Source organism: Triturus cristatus, chromosome 7, assembly GCF_964204655.1.
Source record: "Triturus cristatus chromosome 7, aTriCri1.1, whole genome shotgun sequence".
Taxonomy (NCBI): domain Eukaryota; kingdom Metazoa; phylum Chordata; class Amphibia; order Caudata; family Salamandridae; genus Triturus; species Triturus cristatus.
Genome location: NC_140590.1, coordinates 1,088,364,726 through 1,088,382,996, shown reverse-complemented (window position 1 = coordinate 1,088,382,996; position 18,271 = coordinate 1,088,364,726). Strand labels below are relative to the sequence as shown.

The following is an 18,271-nucleotide window of genomic DNA, read 5'->3' as shown; positions in this document are numbered from 1 at the left end:
ATATTCTGATCAATTGTGCTGCATTGCGATGAGCATTGTCATGTGCTCACCGCACAAAGTACTCTAACTGGCACAGGCATCAAGGAAGGCTATTATGATTTCTTAATTGCGATTATTAAGGAATCACAAAAGCCTATGCATGTAGGAATCGCTATGAAATTAGCAAATCCTAAACATTACTTAATTGCGACTCGCAAATTGCGACTCGCAATGAAGGAATGGATTCCTATTCATGGAACCAAATAGGTACTCGCAAATTGCCTTGAAGGGTGCAAGGGTGCCAAAAGGACACCCTGTTGCACCCCTAAAATTGGATTGTGCACCCATGTAGAGCACACACATGCCCCAAGGGCATGTGTGTAACATGTAACTTTGAAAAATGCACTTTAGTGCATTTTTCAAAGTTTTTACGGTAATTTGCGACCCCAAATAGTGAAATAGCTATTTTATATTGCTTATTGCATTGCATTTAAGGAATCGCAATTAGGGCCTACGTACTCACATTCAGGCAGGACTACTACTGACCAAGCGAATCAAACAAAAGGGCCCTGTCATTGAGAATTGAGACCAGCTCCAACAACTGCAAAGAAGTATTACCAATCCTTAAAGGATTCTTAAACCCTGCAGCCACAACCTACACAACTACCTCCTCCGAAAACCTCTGCAACAACCTGTCTCACTTCTACTGCAACAAAATAGCAATCTACAGCAATGCTGATCCAGAGCCCCATCCATAGGATCTCATCAGCCAGATGTCCACCACCAACAACAAGGCCAAACATCTAACCAAATGGAGCCCAACGAAGACACAACCTCAATCATGAAGTGAATCCACTCACGGTGCTGCACAGACCCATACCCCCACTACATCTATGTACTAGAAGAAACCACAATCAGCCATTCACTCACATCCATTATCAGCTCCTCCATCGAAACCTCAACTTTCCTGGAGAGCTAGAAACATGCAAAAACCAAATTGTCCTTTCTTCCAAACTCAATATTAGAATCAAACATAATTCTTTTTGGGAGAATTAAATAAATGAGTGGACATCGCTCAAATTCTCTTTGAACAGTTGTATATATGAGGCTAGAAGGGTCCAGTGCCTCAAGCTAATCTCCCCCACCTATTGTTGACAAATATTGGCAACATCGTCCAGGAACAGGACCTCTGGACCTTCTCTTGCACTTACGACCATAATAGTATATACAAAGCCATCCTGTGATCCCATGGAGCATCTGATGATGAAGGATTCACTGGCAGTACCCGCTGTTGTCGGGTGTCACGCCTTAATCATCATTGGCTTGGGGCTCAAAGGGCTGAGGGGTCTCTATCCTTTTCCTCGAGTGCTGGCATGCCTTGGAGATGAGGTGCTATACAAAAGCTACAGGGCAATATGGTATCCCACATGAAAATAATTTTCCTATCCTCAGATTGCATGCTATCTCAAAAAGACACTTCTATATTCCTAAAACTATGAATGAAAAACTGACCTTGAATTAAAACTAGTGATTGTTTCTCTTTTATTCCTTTCTTGTAAATGAGCCTCTCTTACTCTCCATTCTCTGTATGATTTGCTCTGTCTGAGTGTGGCCTACTCTACACCGCATGGCTTTCTGCCTACTCCCTATTATTGTACTACCCACCCTCACCTCACAGAAAATAACCTGCTTCTTTGAATACATATATCCACTGATCCAACTGCCATTAGCATGAACTCGCATACTCCCATAAATGATTACATCCAACTCCTATTAATGTACTCTACCACAAAGAAACTTGTGTCAACCCATAAAAGGGTGTCCTTGATTGCATAAGGCTAATCCCAATAACCAAACATGGCCAAACACTGACCATTGAATTAACCTGTAATCTTGTGATGCACAGTAGCTTACCCATTGTGAAGAGTTGCAGTGCCTCGTCAGGGGTGGTAAGTGTTAGATAAATTACATTAAAATGCAATAAAGTCACCTTCAGATAAACACATTATAAAACCATGTGTAGTAAATTTTCAGGGCTCATAGTTATGTACATTTATTGTCTTCGGGCACTCTATGTCTCTTGTCACCATGGCACTGCAGAAAGTAATATTTCACACAGTTAACACTGGTCTATTTGAAGAAGTTCACAGGGGATTCAGCAAGTTTTCTGAAGGCAGGCCTTGGCCTGTTGGTCCCTCATACAACACAGACTGCCTTTCACTTCTTCGCACCGCACACCACTGAGAACAGGCATGTCTGTAACCCATTATAGAGACAGGGATTGTATCTCTGCCAATGCACACGAATTACTTGTTTTTATATAACATACTTTGCCTATTTCTAAGCACTATAAAAACATGGCAGTAGTACATATTCCATGTTATTCTGTTTTAGCAACATCAGAAGGATGTTTGGCAGATTTGAACTCTTGACTCCTAACACTCCTCATAGTAAGTGGCGAGCATTCTGCAGCTAGATGTAGTACTCACCACGCACAGCCCACTTCATCTTAAGATGGTGCAACAAAACTGTTACAGTTTACTTTCAAGCACCTATTTGTTCCATAGAAATTGTAGTTGACATGTTGCAAGTGAACAATTGTGGCTGCTTTGATTAAACATGTTTTTACGGCAACAGAAAAAAGAGATCTGGTAAAATAACTTAAAACCTGGTTTTAATCCTAGCTTTGGAACATGCGCATAACCTCATCTTTTTCTCCCTGCACCTCAGGTTGTAAATATGCGAAACTGAAAGAGGAAAATATCTGCACAGTATATTTCATAGTGCCTCCTCTTTCAATTAAATGAAGTGTTTCTCAATCCATCTGAACTGCTCAACACACTTTTCTATCTGCAGGACCTTGCAGTTGAGACCGTTAAATGTGTTAAGTATTCCAACTTCTAGGTTTCACGCACAGACAACTTTTAGCAATCTGTCGAAGACCAATTGTAGACAATAGCAGAACCTATAGTGCATTTGTGTCAGACATTGGTTGGCTTTCTTCTCAATCTAATTTGCTTGCTTCTTATTTGATGGCTCTCCTATCTCTTCTTGTGTTTATCTATTTCATGGAACACAGCTTTTTATCATCCTTTTGATTGGCTGTCTTGCATTTTTTATTCTTTTTGTTTATGCAAAACAGAATTGTCAAAAAGCACAGACAAAGAAATAAAATAGGGTAACACAATTGTAAGGCACAACCAATTACCTTTGTGAATGCTTGTTCTAACTAATAAGAGAGTCAAAACGTGACAGAAACAATCACAGCCTTAATGGCTAAGGTCACCTTTTGCATCCTGTATGGGGCTGTCTACTTTTAGGCCACAAAGTGGACTTGCAAGTTGTGCAGTCCTGTGAGAGAGAAGAGTCCACATTCTCAAGGTTAAGCTTGAAGCACAATCATATCAAGGGGTGACTTGTTGCAACTTTAAGCTATACATTAATACTTTGGGCCTTAGTTACAAGCCCCTTGTGCCACTTTTGCGTCACTTTTTAACCAAAACAAACGTTCAAATCTATTTGAAAACATTATTTAACATGTCTTACTTGTAGTGTACTTACAGAAATACAGAGAAAAAAACATTGGTGTTATTTGACTGAAACATATTATACTAAGAGTCACCAAAGTATGTTGCCAATTTTAGCTGCTATTGTCAAGTATGATTTCCTTCCCTTTCGAATTTTATACATTCCAGCACTTGGTTTGATAAGAAAGAGCAAAAGTGTTGCTCATGTGGCTATTGTCCTGAAACATTAGGCCACTCGACTTGAATCTGTCCTGGCCTATTAGCTGCCAGGAGGTAATATCAAAGGTTGATTTTTAATGGTGCAATTAGAAATGATGCCCTTTTACATTGAAGTGTTATGTGCAACAACCACTTCTGCTGGGAGGCCTTTGGAAATCCATTTACTTTTGCGTATTGAAAAACATGTACAGATAAAGAAATGTGAAGGGATTATCTTTTTAATGTATGAATCTTTGTCTTAGAGGATGGATATATGTAACATTTTCTTTTCTTTGTTTATTTTACAGGCTAAAGAACCTCGTCTCAAACATGTTCTTGACGATGCAGGTTTATGGAAGTGCTGACTGAGCGTAAGTCATATGCTTGCCTTAAAAATAATGGCATTGGCTACCCTGAACATTTAGGGGATTCTGATGTTCCTGTTTTACACATTTCAATAATTTCCACATATTTTATTCAGAATTGATAGTGTTGTCTTTAAATATTAGCTACTAAATCCCTGCATTCCTGGCTGAATGCAGTGATGCCTCAGCTGCCACCAATCGCCTCAGAAGCTCGTGATTGCCAAGGTGTCTTAGTGCCAGTGAGTGCTATTACTGATGAGAAGTCAGGGAGGCAATACTTAGACCTCTGAAGCAAAGAGACAAGTCTTTAAGGATTTTCTGAACAATGGCCTACTTGTTTGAGACCTTAATGTGAATGGCATGGCATTCCACAGTTTAGTGGCCATGTGGGGAAAACTTTTGCCTTCCCACATTGTCATCTTGGCCCTGGGGATGACCACAAATCGAACAGTGGATGATGTAAAATTGAGTCGGATGCATGCCACCTAATTGCCTTCCAAAAGTCGGGAGGGCCAAAACCGTGGAGGGCCTTGAGGACAATGCACAAGGTGTTAAATTTAACCCTAGCCTGGACTGGTAGCTAATGCAAGTCCCTGATGCTCTTTGATACGGGACTAAATTTAGGGAATTTTAGTAGCATGCGGGCTACCAAATTCTGCATAGATTGAAGCTTTAACTGCATACGCTTTTGTGCTCCCAAAAAGAAAGCATTACAACAGTCTATCTTTGATAGAACCACAGTAACAATTACTGTTTTTTGAAGGTTTAGTGGGAGGAAATGGAAGATCTCAAGGTGTAGAAACATGAAAATGTTGAGTGATTAATCTGATCTGAAAAGAACAGTTGATCATTTAGCGTGACTCTCAGATGTTTTACTTTCCGAACAGGGTATGGGCACGGTCCACCGATGGTTGTCCACCATGAGTTGTTCCAAAAAGAAGTATCATTTCCAAAAAGTAAGACTTCGGTTTTCTCTGTATTCACCTTAAGACAGTTTTCCTGCATCCATCTGGTGATGTGCGCCATGCAGTTGTTAAACTCCTTGGCCACACCATCTGACTCAGATGAAAAGAACACTAGTATTTGTGTATCATCTGTGTAGGAAATCGCTGAAAAACCATTTGATCAAATGAGTTGCACCAATGTAGTGACTAAGGTGTTAAACAGAATTGGGGATAAGGATAATCCTAGGGGCACGCCACAGGGGAGAACAAACAAGTTTGATGTATGTCCTCCTAGCAACACCGTCTGCTCTTTATTTGACAGAAACAAACTAAGTAAACTCAGTGCCCTACCTGTGATCCCCATCTTGCCTAGCCAGTGGACAAGTACTTGATGGTTGATCGTATCAAACGCAGCTGAAAGATCAAGCAGGACAAGTGCCGCCTTCCCTCGCCTGTCTACCTACATACAGATCTCTTCCATAGCTGCAATTAGCGCTGACTCTGTGCAGTGTTCTGGCCTGAAACCATGTTGTGTTGGGTGAAACTGATCATTTGCCTCCAAGAAGGCCACCAGATCTTGATTTAGAGATTCTTCTAGGATCTTGAAGGGGAACTGGAGGCAAGAGATTGGCCCAGAGATGTTGAGCTCTGTGGTGTCTTGTGTAGGTTTTTTAAAGATAGGGTGCCCCAGGGATTTTTTTCCAGGCTATTGGAAAATGCCCTGAACTAAGAGCATTGTATAAAAATGGAGCAAGGTAAGACAAAATTGTTTTGGGAATCAAATGTAACACATACGCCGGACAGGGTTCAAGTGGAGATCCTGAATTAAATGGTTTCCAAAATTCTTATTACTCTTTCCAACATTAGTAGGGAAAAGTTTTCAAAGCCGACCTGTGTGTTCTTAAAGTTGTCATCTGGGCAGGCCGACTCAGCCAGGTGTTGTGCATTCTGATAGGCAGAAAACTCCTCGTAGACAACATTTACATTGCTGTAGAAGAATTCAGCAAGTTTGTTGCAGAAATCTTGATCAGGAGTAAACAGTTTACGTTGATCAAAGTTTGAAAGGGCAATGACAGTTTTGACGACTTCTGTGTATGAAATCGTGGCTGTACTTATTTTATAAGAGAAAAATTGCGATTTTTCTGAGACAATAACTGCTTTATATTCTTCAATTACTATTTCATAATTATTCTTCTCTTCCAAAGAGTAGTCTTTCCTCCATCTATGCTCCTGTGCCCGAAACCTCATCATAAGTTTTTTTTAGCTCATCAGTGTACCATGGAGATGATTTACTTTTCCTGTGGCTTAATCTAACTTTTTCTGGGGCCAGCTTGGTGACCCCAGATTCAATCCATCTTGCCGAACTAAGGTTCTCAGAGTTGAATCCTTATCTAAAATGGAATATGACTCTATATAGCCAAGTTGAGCTCCAATTTGTTTATCTTTCAACAGGAGCGCGTTGTAATAGAATTGACCATGTAATAGGCGCATGAAGCCTTCTCTGGAATGCCTAGCTTGAAGAACAATGCGCTATAGTCCGTCCAAGCCAAAGGTGGAGCTGTATTAAAACTTATTGTTGTAAAATAGGAAGTACACACCAGGAGATTGTAACACTTATCTCTAAATTATTAGTACAAATCCCATCATGGATACGGCTGGTCCTGTGAGAGGGCTCTGAGACAATCTGTCTTAGATTGAAACATCCAAGACAGTCGACCAAGAGCGCGGTTTCCCTGCTTTCCTTAGACTCTAGATGAAAATTAAAATCACCCAATATGGTGAAGTCTGCACAGACTTAATTAAACTGTTCCTAGAACCTGGTGGTCGGTAGATTAGGCTGCCATTAAATGCCATCTTGTTAAATTTAAAGCGGAACCTCAGGAATTATCCCTCTAAATGAGGGATAGCTGTATATGTGGCTTTAATAAGGTTACAATAAGTAACCCCTGTTGAGACAGAGAAGTCCACTGTGTAAGAGGTACTGCTGGAATATCATCAATAGCAGCACTTATACATTACTCTTGTGTTACAGATTTTACAAGGAACAGCAGCATCTGTATCCATTTTGTCACATATGGAAGTATTGAGCAGCCTTTCACAACACCCCAATATATATTCACATATGGAATTCCACTTTGCCAAAATGAATGTCATGTACTTAACATGGCTTTGTGCATTTTTGGAAGAGCACATTAGAATAGCTTTTAGCTGTAGTCTGCATAGGAGTATAGAGTTTATTTACAACACACAGAGGTTTAGCTGTGTGGTTTTTTGTAAGATTCTGTCTGGAGCTGTCAAAGTCAAACTGAGTTTTGTTAGTTGTTTGTACTGGACAACTGAGTCCAAGCTCAGTATTTTGATCAGAATGAAATATATAGACCTACATAGAGGCACGTTCTCAGGTGAAGTGTTGGTTGCCCCTGGAACAGACACATATAGAGCTTTGCACACCTACATAAAAAAAATGTTCAGCAGTGCTGCCTCTGTGCAAATATTTTCACTGCACTAATACACTTTGGAAGAGGTTTTATCTCTCCTATTCCTTGTATCAATGCCACGCTGTGTCCCTCTCATGTCTGTCTCACAATCCAGCCTCTGTCAGTCAATCTCTCTTTCATTCACTTTCCATACCACTCACTTTCTCACCAACATCTCTTTCACCTTCACTGCTATCTTCTCATCAACTTACTTTTGATTCCTTGTCTCACCTCCATATCTGCTTTTATCATACCCATGTTAAACTCTACCAGTTTCTTTCACCATCCTATCTAGATTTCAGGCTTTGTCTCTTGCCTCTCTGTCTGCACCTGTTTCTTTCTGTTTATCTTCAAATATACCACTCTTACTCGAACATATCTATGCCACATTCAGTCATTTTCTGACCTCTGATGGTCTCTCTCTACTCCTTATACTGGTTTGATTTGTACCTCTTCCACTTTGATTTGTTTTTGTTTCTCTTAAGATTTGCTCTTGTCACCAATTTTCCCACTTGTATTCTATTTTTTCACATCTATCTCTGTCACTCACTCACTTCTATCGCTCCTACCCACCTCTACATCTCTTATTCTCAACCTTATTTTCCTGTACCCTGCATATCTTGAACTCACACAGCTTTTTCCCATACTATCTTGAGCCTTTTGCTGCTTGTTTGACATAATCTACAACACTTTATTATCCCTCTTCGGTTCATCTCATTCTCTTCCCATCATAGTTAAATGTAATTCTCACTTCTTTTTACACCACTCATATCTTCCCAACTCCATATCGCTCCATATTTCTTTGAGTTTTCCTGCCTGCTTCCAAATCTACATGTCATACATGACCCCTGTCTCTTGTGAGTGTTCTCTCTCCTACCAAGCTCATTCAATTTTGAGTTTTCCTCTATCATCTGATACTTTAACATGTTCCCTTTGACTCTTTCCATATCTTAATCAGGATTCTTTCCACTAATTCATTTTTTTTGTTCCCTCCTGTCTTTCTTCATTTCATTCTTCATACCTGTGTCATCCCTCTTTCATCTCATTCCATCTTTCAGTTCATCTTGTTATGTCATTGTTCACCTCTCTTATTGTGTTGTCGTCCTTTAAAAGAATAGCAGCATTTCACTCATTCCGTCACTGTCTGCTCCCTGCTCTCTGTTGGCTTTTCTCTCTTGGACTTCGTCACTTCTCTTGAAACTTTGTCCTATTCTTCCACTTTTCTATTACCCATTCTCTTGATCCCATCAGTCCCACTATTTTTGTCTCATTCCATATCCACCATTTCTTTTTTTTCTCTTTATTACCTATTTTTTTTATGCATTTTCCTCTATCTTTCCTTTCTTTTTCCTTTCCTTTTTTTCTATTTCATTTCATTTCTATTGGCCTCTTTCACCATTTTCTCTTATTAATTTATTTATTTCTTTATTCCCCATAATCTATCATTCCAGCCTCTTAATGATGTTCTTTTTTTTGTTGCTGCACATTTTGTTACAACGTCTGCTTTGTTTCTTTCTCTTCTATTCCTACTTTATATTATCTCCCTTTTATTGTTTCCGTTCTTTTCCTTACCATGTCATTCACATTTTCTTTATTTTCTTTTCATGTGTTTGTTCTTTCCCTACATCCCTTTCATCTATAACCCTCTTTCTTTTTTCTTCTCTCCTTTTCCTTTATCTTACTTATCTTTTTCTGCCACCATGCTCAGTACTTAAAACCCCATCAATTGATGAATAAAAAGGTAGTTCCCAAATACATAGACTATGTTGCTTTGAGGGAAATGTGATCCACTATGCCATGCCTGTATAGAACCCCTATGAATTTTGGGGTCATCTTGAGAAATACCAAATTCATATCTGTGCTTCGCCGGGATGTTTTACCAGCTTGTGTGGAGCATTTCAACAGCTGTTCTTTCCAGTGACCAGCACGCACTGTGTTATACCTATTTGTCACAAAACAGGTATGGTGCAGAAAACAGCTCAGAATGCCTCACACAAAACTGATCTAGCATGAGAAACAGCCACTGATTCTTTTTTTTAGAAGGATGTGCTCTGTTAAGTGGCCCTAGCCAGATTTGACACTTTTAGTCATTCTTGTTTTTTAATACAAAACACTTTGTAAACACAGATTTTTAGGCTCATGCTTGCAATGGCAAAAACAAGAACTATGAATCCCAGAATTCAAAGTAATGTTGGCTAAAAAGCTAGGACTTGTTCAGGGCGCCAGATATGATATGGGGTTATTTGACAGATATGTAAACTAAATTATTCCATGAAATATGCCAGACGATGATCCTTAAAGTTGACAATTAAACTGCATTACCAAGTATTGGTCATTTTCAAAGTAACATCACATGCATCTGGGTTTTAATTTTGAAAGTGCCCATTTTGAGCCCAACAATTGAGATCTGGTAGTGTACACAAAACAGCCTCTTAGTGATCTGAAGGATTAAAAAATGTTTAGAAACCTCATTTTTGCTTTGCAAAGCACATTGTAAGTGGAGCTGTTTTTCTATCAACCAGAAATGTTTTATAACTAGCTCTCACCTAGTCCTGTCTGCTGCTCATTGTCATAAAGTAAAAGCCTACCTACTGCTGGCAAGAGGCACTTAAAGAAAAAGTCTGGGAGGAGGAGAAGCTCCCAAGTGAATGCTTCAGGATCTGGATATCTGTTAGTTCTAGCCACACTCCACTGTTTAAATCAGGCAACAGAGAGAGCAGACAATCTTCAGTCAGCCTACGGACTTTTGTGTTCTTCCATACTCTCTCCTACTCAGGTGAATGTAGTGCTAGAGAAAGTGAAACAAATGCTGCAATATGAGGAGCCTGACCTACACCCTGAGTGCACAGTGCAGATGGTTAGGGGTCTCACCTCGAAAGTGGTACATTCCAGAAGACCTCAACTGCCAGGTGCCCTCCACATTCCTTTCAGAGATAGAAGTCTGGAGTTAACTCAGCCCTGCAATGATAGTGAGCTGAACAGCTGAGTTCTTTGTTCTGTGAAAGATTCCCATTTGTGCAAATAGAGGTCCCTGAACAACTGGCCATCACTTGTGCCACACAGTATCCACAGCTCCCGGGGCACTGTGGGGCCTTATGTTGTTTCCCTGTTTTTGAGTGAGAATAACTACTTTTGCCACCAATGCGTGTCTTAAAAACACAGTTTTTAATGTATGCAGTGAGCTTCGGTCTGACTTAAAAAAGATCACATTGAACACTTTTGTTTTGAGGCATGTCAGCTTCTTTCGGATGCAAGAGGTTTTAAGCACTCAAAATAGAAAACTACTTTTGATTTTTACTTCTATTGGGATACATGGAAGATTAGGAGGACACTTTGTTAAAAAGATATTAGTATAAGAACATTTTATCTTATAGAGGGAAACTTTGACTACCACGGAGTCAGAGGAGATCCAATTTGAATCCTGAGTTTGGATGGTGGGGAAGTTAATAGCGTGGATGCAAGCCGGAAGGAGCATTACTTCAGTGCTAAAAATGTTTCACATTAATTATGAAGCGGACTTTGGAGCTTACCGGTGTGTGTGCCTGCAGACCGGGGGCAGTTGAAGTGTGCAGCCAGCCCCTAACAGCAGCATCTGGGGCAAACGCGAGGACACAAGGGACCAGGAGCCTCGCGGTCAGAGTCACCTGCGCCGGAGCTAACGGCCACGCCCCCTTCCACCTCAAAACGCCTGGCGGCCCCCGCCTCGCGGTAGCCGCTCGTGAAGCGGACTTAGGAGCTTGCCGGTGTGTGTGCCTTCAGACCGGGGGCAGTTGAAGTGTGCAGCCAGCCCCTAACAGCAGCATCTGGGGCAAACGCGAGGACTCCAGGGACCAGTAGCCTCGCGGTCAGAGTCACCTGCGCCGGAGCTAACGGCCACGCCCACTTCAACTATTTAAACATCCATTGTTCCCGCAACGCAGGACCGCGCGAGGGCTAAGCCTGTGCGAAGGGCAGGCCCTCTGAGGCCCTCAGAGGCAGAAGGAGGCTGGGCTGGGCCACGCTTTTTGGCTCCAGGACTCCGCTGCTGTCCCCTGTAAGTTCAGACTTAGTGAGACTTTTTAACTTAATAGAGCATGTGTGGCTATTTCATAGGATAAGGAGCTGAAATACCCCTTATTATTGTTTTGTTATTATTTTTCTGTCTAGGCACTACATTTAGTTTTTCATAGGCCACTTTGTTACCGCTGAAAATGTTGAAATCCACAACAGGCAAAATACTTCCTGCAGCTGCAACACTAGATAATTATCTGGTGAAAGTTGTAACTAAAATTAACAGTGAAAGACGTAAATCATTGGGCCAGGGGACTAGTTCTTTTTCATTGTCTAGTTCGCCCAATGCATCGTTTTCTCCTATTCAGGGTGATAGCTGTAGCACTGATCAACACGATTTGATAAATACGGCAGATTTAGCTCTGCTGCCCTCTGAATTAGTGCAGAATCAGGAAAATATGGCTGACCCAAATGACATCAATGATGCTCCACCAGATCGTTCCCCGGCCCCAGTAACACAGAGAGTGTTGAGATCTCGCAAGTATACACAAATTAAACGGCGGGGGGTGGCCTAAACACAAACAAAAAAACAGACCCGCCACTTACTAGTGGGGAAAGCCTAAATGAGGCTTTGGCTAACAATGCCACAATTAAAATAGACACAGAGCAAATAGATTGCCTGATTGGCATTTTAGAGGCCAAAATCACTAAGATAGTTAAACCCCTTGTGGCCAAAATTGACACGTTGTCTGCGGAAATTGTGAGATTAGGAAACTTCCTGGGACCCCGTAGTGATATAATTGTAAGTGATAGCACTGCCGAAAAGGGCCCTAGGGCTAATAATGAGATACCAAAGCCCATTAAGGAAGGACCCAGTATAGTAGAACCAGCAGCTGCTGTATCCCTGGCAACTGCGAGTAAAACTCCACCACCAGTAACATGTCTAGGGAGTAAGAGAGGGCCGGCAGAAGTAAAAACCAGTTGCACGGTCAGTGCACAACCAGACTTACCTTCTGAATGTGCCCCATTTGTCGCAGTGTTGACAAATGTTCCACCTCTAGTAGATGGTGGCCTGTCAAACAAGCCAGAATCCCACGAATCCCACGAATCCCACGAATCCCTAAAGAATAAAACTGTATCGTGGCTAAATAGAGAGTGTGGGTTCCCAGTAGGTTTATCACGTCAGATACTAACCACCAGGAGAGTCTCATGGATAGGACGATCACACAAGAATATTAGGGGGGATTGTGTCATCATAAATTTTAGTAACCCACTTCTCGTTAATAATGCTTTGCTAAGAGCTTCCTCGCTGCCACATACTGATCAGGGCATCACACTTCGTTCACTGGGATATTTCTACAGACATCTAACTCAGCAGCCCATTAATGACTTATGTAGGGGCAGAGGAATTGGCACTGTAGGGTTTACCGGCCGCGGGGTTGCCACATTCAATCTTTATCAACCCCTGAGTGATCTAGATTCAAATGATTGACTTGAACACGGCCGGGACCATCCCACACCTGTTGTAGAAGCTTCTACATTGATTGTGGAGGAGGAATGTGGGTTAAATAGACACTCAGTGAGCCCTTGTGGGGGTGGTACCCCAAATGTCATGAACACACAGGGGGATGTCCAAGGTGGCCCCACTGATGGTATGGTGGCAGTGAGGGCCCCACGTCTAGGAACGAGGGTCCTTAGTTGGAACATCGCTGGGCTGAATTGTAAAGCAAATGATGCAAAATGGAGGGACTGTTTGACAGACTGCGAAATTATTGGGTTACAAGAAACCTGGGACACGGAGAATACCTTTTTTTTGGATGGGTATGCGGCTTTCTGGTTGTCAGCAGTTGCTTCCCCCATGGGGAGGGCAAAGGGCGGACTTTTAACCCTCATTTCATTAAAACTTGAGGGGATTTATACTAAAGTGGAGACAGGCACGCCATATTGCCTTGCAGTGGAAATTCTAACTAAATTAACTGGGAATTGGCTCATTGTCAACTTTTATAACTCCTTTGATAAGAGTATTTTTAATGAACATTTAGTCAGTCTACACGATTTTTTGGAATTGTATAATGTTAATAGTACGAATTATTATTCGGTTATTGTGCTTGGAGATTTTAATGTTCATTGTTGTAAAGGTAACTGTTTTGTTTGGGACAGCTTAGGTCCAGCAAACCAAGATAATATTCATTTTGAACACACCCCGCAGGGATTGTATTTAGAAGATTTGGTGGTAGGTAATGACTTGATCTACCCCACCAAATTTACAGGAGACATCCCAACCTGTAAAGGAAGAGGCTCTGGGTCAACTATTGATTATATTTTTGTGAGTGTAAACTTAGCAAGTAGGGTTAGTCAGTATAATGTCAGTTGGTCTCCCTACGGAGATCATAACCCTTTAAAGGTGACTCTGACAGATGACCTAAGGAAAAAAGTGAAACCCAACCTGACTGCTGGAATCCTTGATATAAGGCCCACCGATCAAGCGCGACGCCTGAAATGGTGCCGTGTTGTGCAAAGGACTTCAAGAAAAATTTGCTGGGAAAGGTTGGGGATTATATGACCACTTGTCTGAAAGATGGCGTCATAGGGGATGAGGTCCTAGTAGCCTATGGCAGAATCTGCACCCAGGTCGATAGTAACCTTAAAAAAGCATTCAAGGGGCAACCTAGGAACGGGGACAAATGGTTTGACCACAACTGTTCAATAGCCCAACGGAAGTAAATGGTAGCGCTGAAAGCTGACCCGCCCGATAAAGCGGAAATTGCTGCCCTTAGGAATAATTATAAAAAAGCACAAAGAAAGCGAAAAAACGAAATTAGGCAGGAAGCCTGGAATGAGCTTTTATCAATAGATGTAATTAAAAATAGTGCTAAATTTTGGACTGTGATAAATAAGCCTTTTTCCCAGGATAAAAGCAACAGCGAGCTTGTTTGTGGTATCCAGGAAAAACAATGGTACAGTCACTTTAAACAGGTTTATGATGGAAATGGGATGTTGGAAGGCCCAGTCTTAAATATGGAGAAATATTATTTGACCTTCACAGAATTAGAAATAACACATGCCATTATGCAAATGACAAGTAATAAGGCTCCGGGACCCGACGGAGTCCCGGCAGACCTTTTTAAATCAGATGTAAAAACCTGGTCAAAGATTTTATACAATGTCTTTGTTAACGCCTGTCAATTGGGCCTGCCCCCCACATGGGCACGATCTGTCATTATACCCATATATAAGAAGGGTAACAGAGGTGACCCGAGTTGTTACCGCCCGATATCCTTAATTGACTCCTCTGTGAAAGTATTGGGTAGGGTGGTCCTTGGCCAACCGACCGGATGGCTCGAGGAATCTGGAACACTCTCTATGGCCCAGTACGGCTTCAGAAAAGGGATGGGCACCACAGACCAATGCTTGAACTTGCAACTACTAATAGGTAAATATACGGTGGCAAAGAATGGAGCACTATTAGTAGCCTTCATGGACCTGTCCTCGGCCTTTGATCGAGTAAACAGGTCAAAGCTGTGGTCCTTGGTCCTAACCTGTGGAGTAGACAAAAACATTGTCTATTTCCTAGCCGACCTGCATAGGGATTTATCTGCAATGGTGAGGTATGACCAACAGGGTATTTTACGGAAGGTATACCCATATCAAATGGAGTTAGACAGGGGTGCATTTTGGCTCCCCTGCTCTTTACATTATACATCAATAACCTAGATACTGCCCTAATTGCCTCCTGTAAAGATATTCCCTGTGCAGGGAAACGCTTGATTCCCGCACTTTTATATGCGGATGACGCCGCCCTCCTAGCAAGAACGGCAGTGTGACTTCAATTATTGTTAGACTCTTTTTCTGGCTTCATGAAGTCATTAGATTTAAGCGTAAATTTTTCAAAATCGCATGTAATGGCTATTGGACAGAAATCCCCAAAGGCTAAAACTTTTTATTGTGAGGGCCATATATTAACCAGGGTGTCGTCGTTCCCATACTTGGGTGTACTTTTCGACGACCAAGGATCCTGGGTAACCCAAATCACAGCGAAAAAAATTGTACTGTTAAGAGCAACCCTGGCTGTATTGGGTTTTGCCAGAAAGTTAGGTGCCAGGCCAATGAAGGCCCTCATTCAAATATACAGAGCCAAGTGCATTTCACTAGCCATGTATGGGACCGAGTTATGGGGCACAAAAAACGTAAAGAACATACAGATTGTTGAAGATAGGTTTTTAAAGAACCTCCTATCTGTCCCTAAAACAACAGCCAATTACAAAACCCATCAGGAGCTTGGAATTGGCTTTGTTGAAGATGCTATTGCTGTGGCACCACTACTGAAATGGATAGCTACTTGGTTAAACCCTGACTTACTGCTTAATCATACCATCATGAAAGACTGTTTGTCACTCGACCATGGGCTGTGTATACCCTGGCTCAAATATATTCAGAGGCTGGCAGTAAAGCTGGGTCGTCCAGAATTATATCATTCACCAGAAGCTCTAGTGAAGGGAGACATAAAATGGTGTAAGGAAATGTTTTTGCGCATAGCCACCATGGATAGCGAAGAGAGAGAGCTGGTAAAGGTGACTGTAAGGGCCCACCAGCTATGTAAAACAACACTATCCATGGAACCATATCTAGGCTATGTCACAAACAATAATCATCGTTTTTTACTGACTAGATTCAGATTTAATCAACTGCATCTTCTTATTGGAGAACAGAAAGGATGGAAGAGAGTAGAGGATCTTGGCCCCTGTACTTGCGATAATTTTTCGCAACAAGACATCATACATTTCCTTTTTTTCTGTGAACACCTTATTGTCATTAGGAAATGTTTTATTCTCCCCATTTTAAAAAACAAAGGCTTTGTGCAAGTGAGACCTGCCCTTCCCTACTTGCAAATGTTAACTGACGTTTGGGAAACTTTTAACGTTGCAAATTTTTTATCAGCAGCTATAAGAATCTTGAGGAAATGAACTTAACTTTATAACATGTACATCCTCTTTTAATTGTGTCAAAAATGAAATTGTTTTTATTGGTTTTATTGAATGTCTTTATACGTTTTTATGAGCCATGATTGTGTTAAATGAATCACGTACCTACAACTGTTTTCTTATATCGCGTTTTGTAGTATGCTTTTATGGTTTGCACTTAAACCGAATAAAGATATTTGACTGACTGACTACCACGTGCACAGAGTTGTCATTGTTTTATATAAGAGGTTTTTTTTCTTGCAGAGATTTGCTATGGAAAGAGTGCCATGTCCATGAACAGCTATACAAAATGATGTTGTGTTCTATATCTTAATTATTTTGCCACACAATCTCCCATTCCTTTAACCTATATTAGCTCTTGATATCTTCTCTGAAGATTTCAACCTCATGGCCATGTACCCATATTTCAGTGTTATTATATAAGAACTGCAGAACTGGGGGGCGTAGCCAGCCAACACCCAAGATGGCCGCAATGGGCTAGAGCTCCGTCTCACGGTGGACTGAATCCCCCATTATCTGCTAATACATCTGTGTTAGCCCAGTAAAACTAGCTGTCCCTGGCTCCTCAACTCATGCTGGTGACTCGATCCGAGTTTGGTGAAGCTCTGACATCCCTGAACGGAGCCAACACTTGAGGGCGCTTCTGCTCAGCGACTGCCGGGGAAGCCCGGTGACGATGAAGGTGAACAGGGTCTCCCACGGCCTCCGCTCCTGGTGGTGTGCTCCTCGCGATTAATCCGTGACCCCTCTGTGGCTGACCCACCCCCCTGAGGCAAGGTCAGAGCTGCCTGTTTCCTTCGGGAGCCGACGTGAACATCCTGCGGTGACCCCGGACTGATCCTGACCCCGGCCACTGAGACTGTGCGGCCTGGGGGTCAGAGGTGAGACAACCAGAGGCAAGTAGGACAAAGCGCCAAATCGGGAGAACGAACACACAGTTCAGGGGAGTGAGGTGTCCCCTTCCCCCCTCATTTCTTTTTCTCTGCTTGCTGTGCCCCCCCATTTATTACCCATAACAATTAGACTGCCTGGGGGCCTGTGTGGGACAAATTGCTGCTCCCCCCACCTCCCGCTCCTTTTCTAATGTGCACCGGCACTGGAGCAGAAACCAGAAGTACCCACGGACATAGCGGGTCACTGCTTATTTCCACCTGCGTCACCCTTCTCAGTGGATCATTGTTATTCACTGTTTCTACACAACCCCGGGGACTGGAAGGCCTAAATGGTGTGCCACTTCAAACTGTGGCTTGCACAGGAGGGGCACGCAAAGTTACCTGGGGCCTGAGTGACTACCAATTGTGTGGCAAGCCTGGCTTCTAGAGTAGACCAGCATTTTTTAAACCATTTGGCGGCGTGTCCGGCTGTCAACTGCCCGTGGGTGGTAGGCAGAGAGCAGCTGTGCTGGTTTCTCACACTTGTGGCCCCAACACCCTCAGTGCTATTGGGACAGCTGTGAGGGGACAACACTGCCGAGATGTCTACTGCTAGGGTGCACAAGCAGACCCACCAGGCAAAGCTAGATAAATTTGTGCAATCCAAGACGGAGAGCTCGGAGGAGAGGGCTGTACCGCATGCCGCTAAGCTGCAGTCGGAGGAGGGGGCCCCCACCCTGGCAGATGTAATGCAAGCCATCCATGGGGTTTGTGCTGTGCAAGAGCAGAAAATTGATACTGTGACAACTGAAGTAACCCTCATGCATGCCGACCTACTTTATCTGGGGGAAAGCATCAAGGCGACCAAAGAATCAGTGTTGACGCTTCAAAAGTCCACGAAAATACTGGAAACTACTGTCAAAAGGCTTCAGCCACA

General features: G+C 42.3%; 1 protein-coding gene across 4 annotated transcripts in view; it reads left to right on the top strand.

Annotated features, from left to right (window-relative positions):
* The window catches only part of LOC146811142 (uncharacterized), a 442,239-nt gene that overhangs the window by 258,426 nt on the left and 165,542 nt on the right, over window positions 1-18,271 (top strand). For all 4 annotated transcript variants that reach the window (XM_085618206.1, XM_085618209.1, XM_085618207.1 and 1 more), the window contains one exon: window positions 4,013-4,075. In XM_085618206.1, the coding sequence (XP_085474332.1) occupies window positions 4,013-4,069 (57 nt within the window). In that variant the 3' untranslated portion in view covers window positions 4,070-4,075. The remainder of the gene's footprint in view (window positions 1-4,012; window positions 4,076-18,271) is intronic.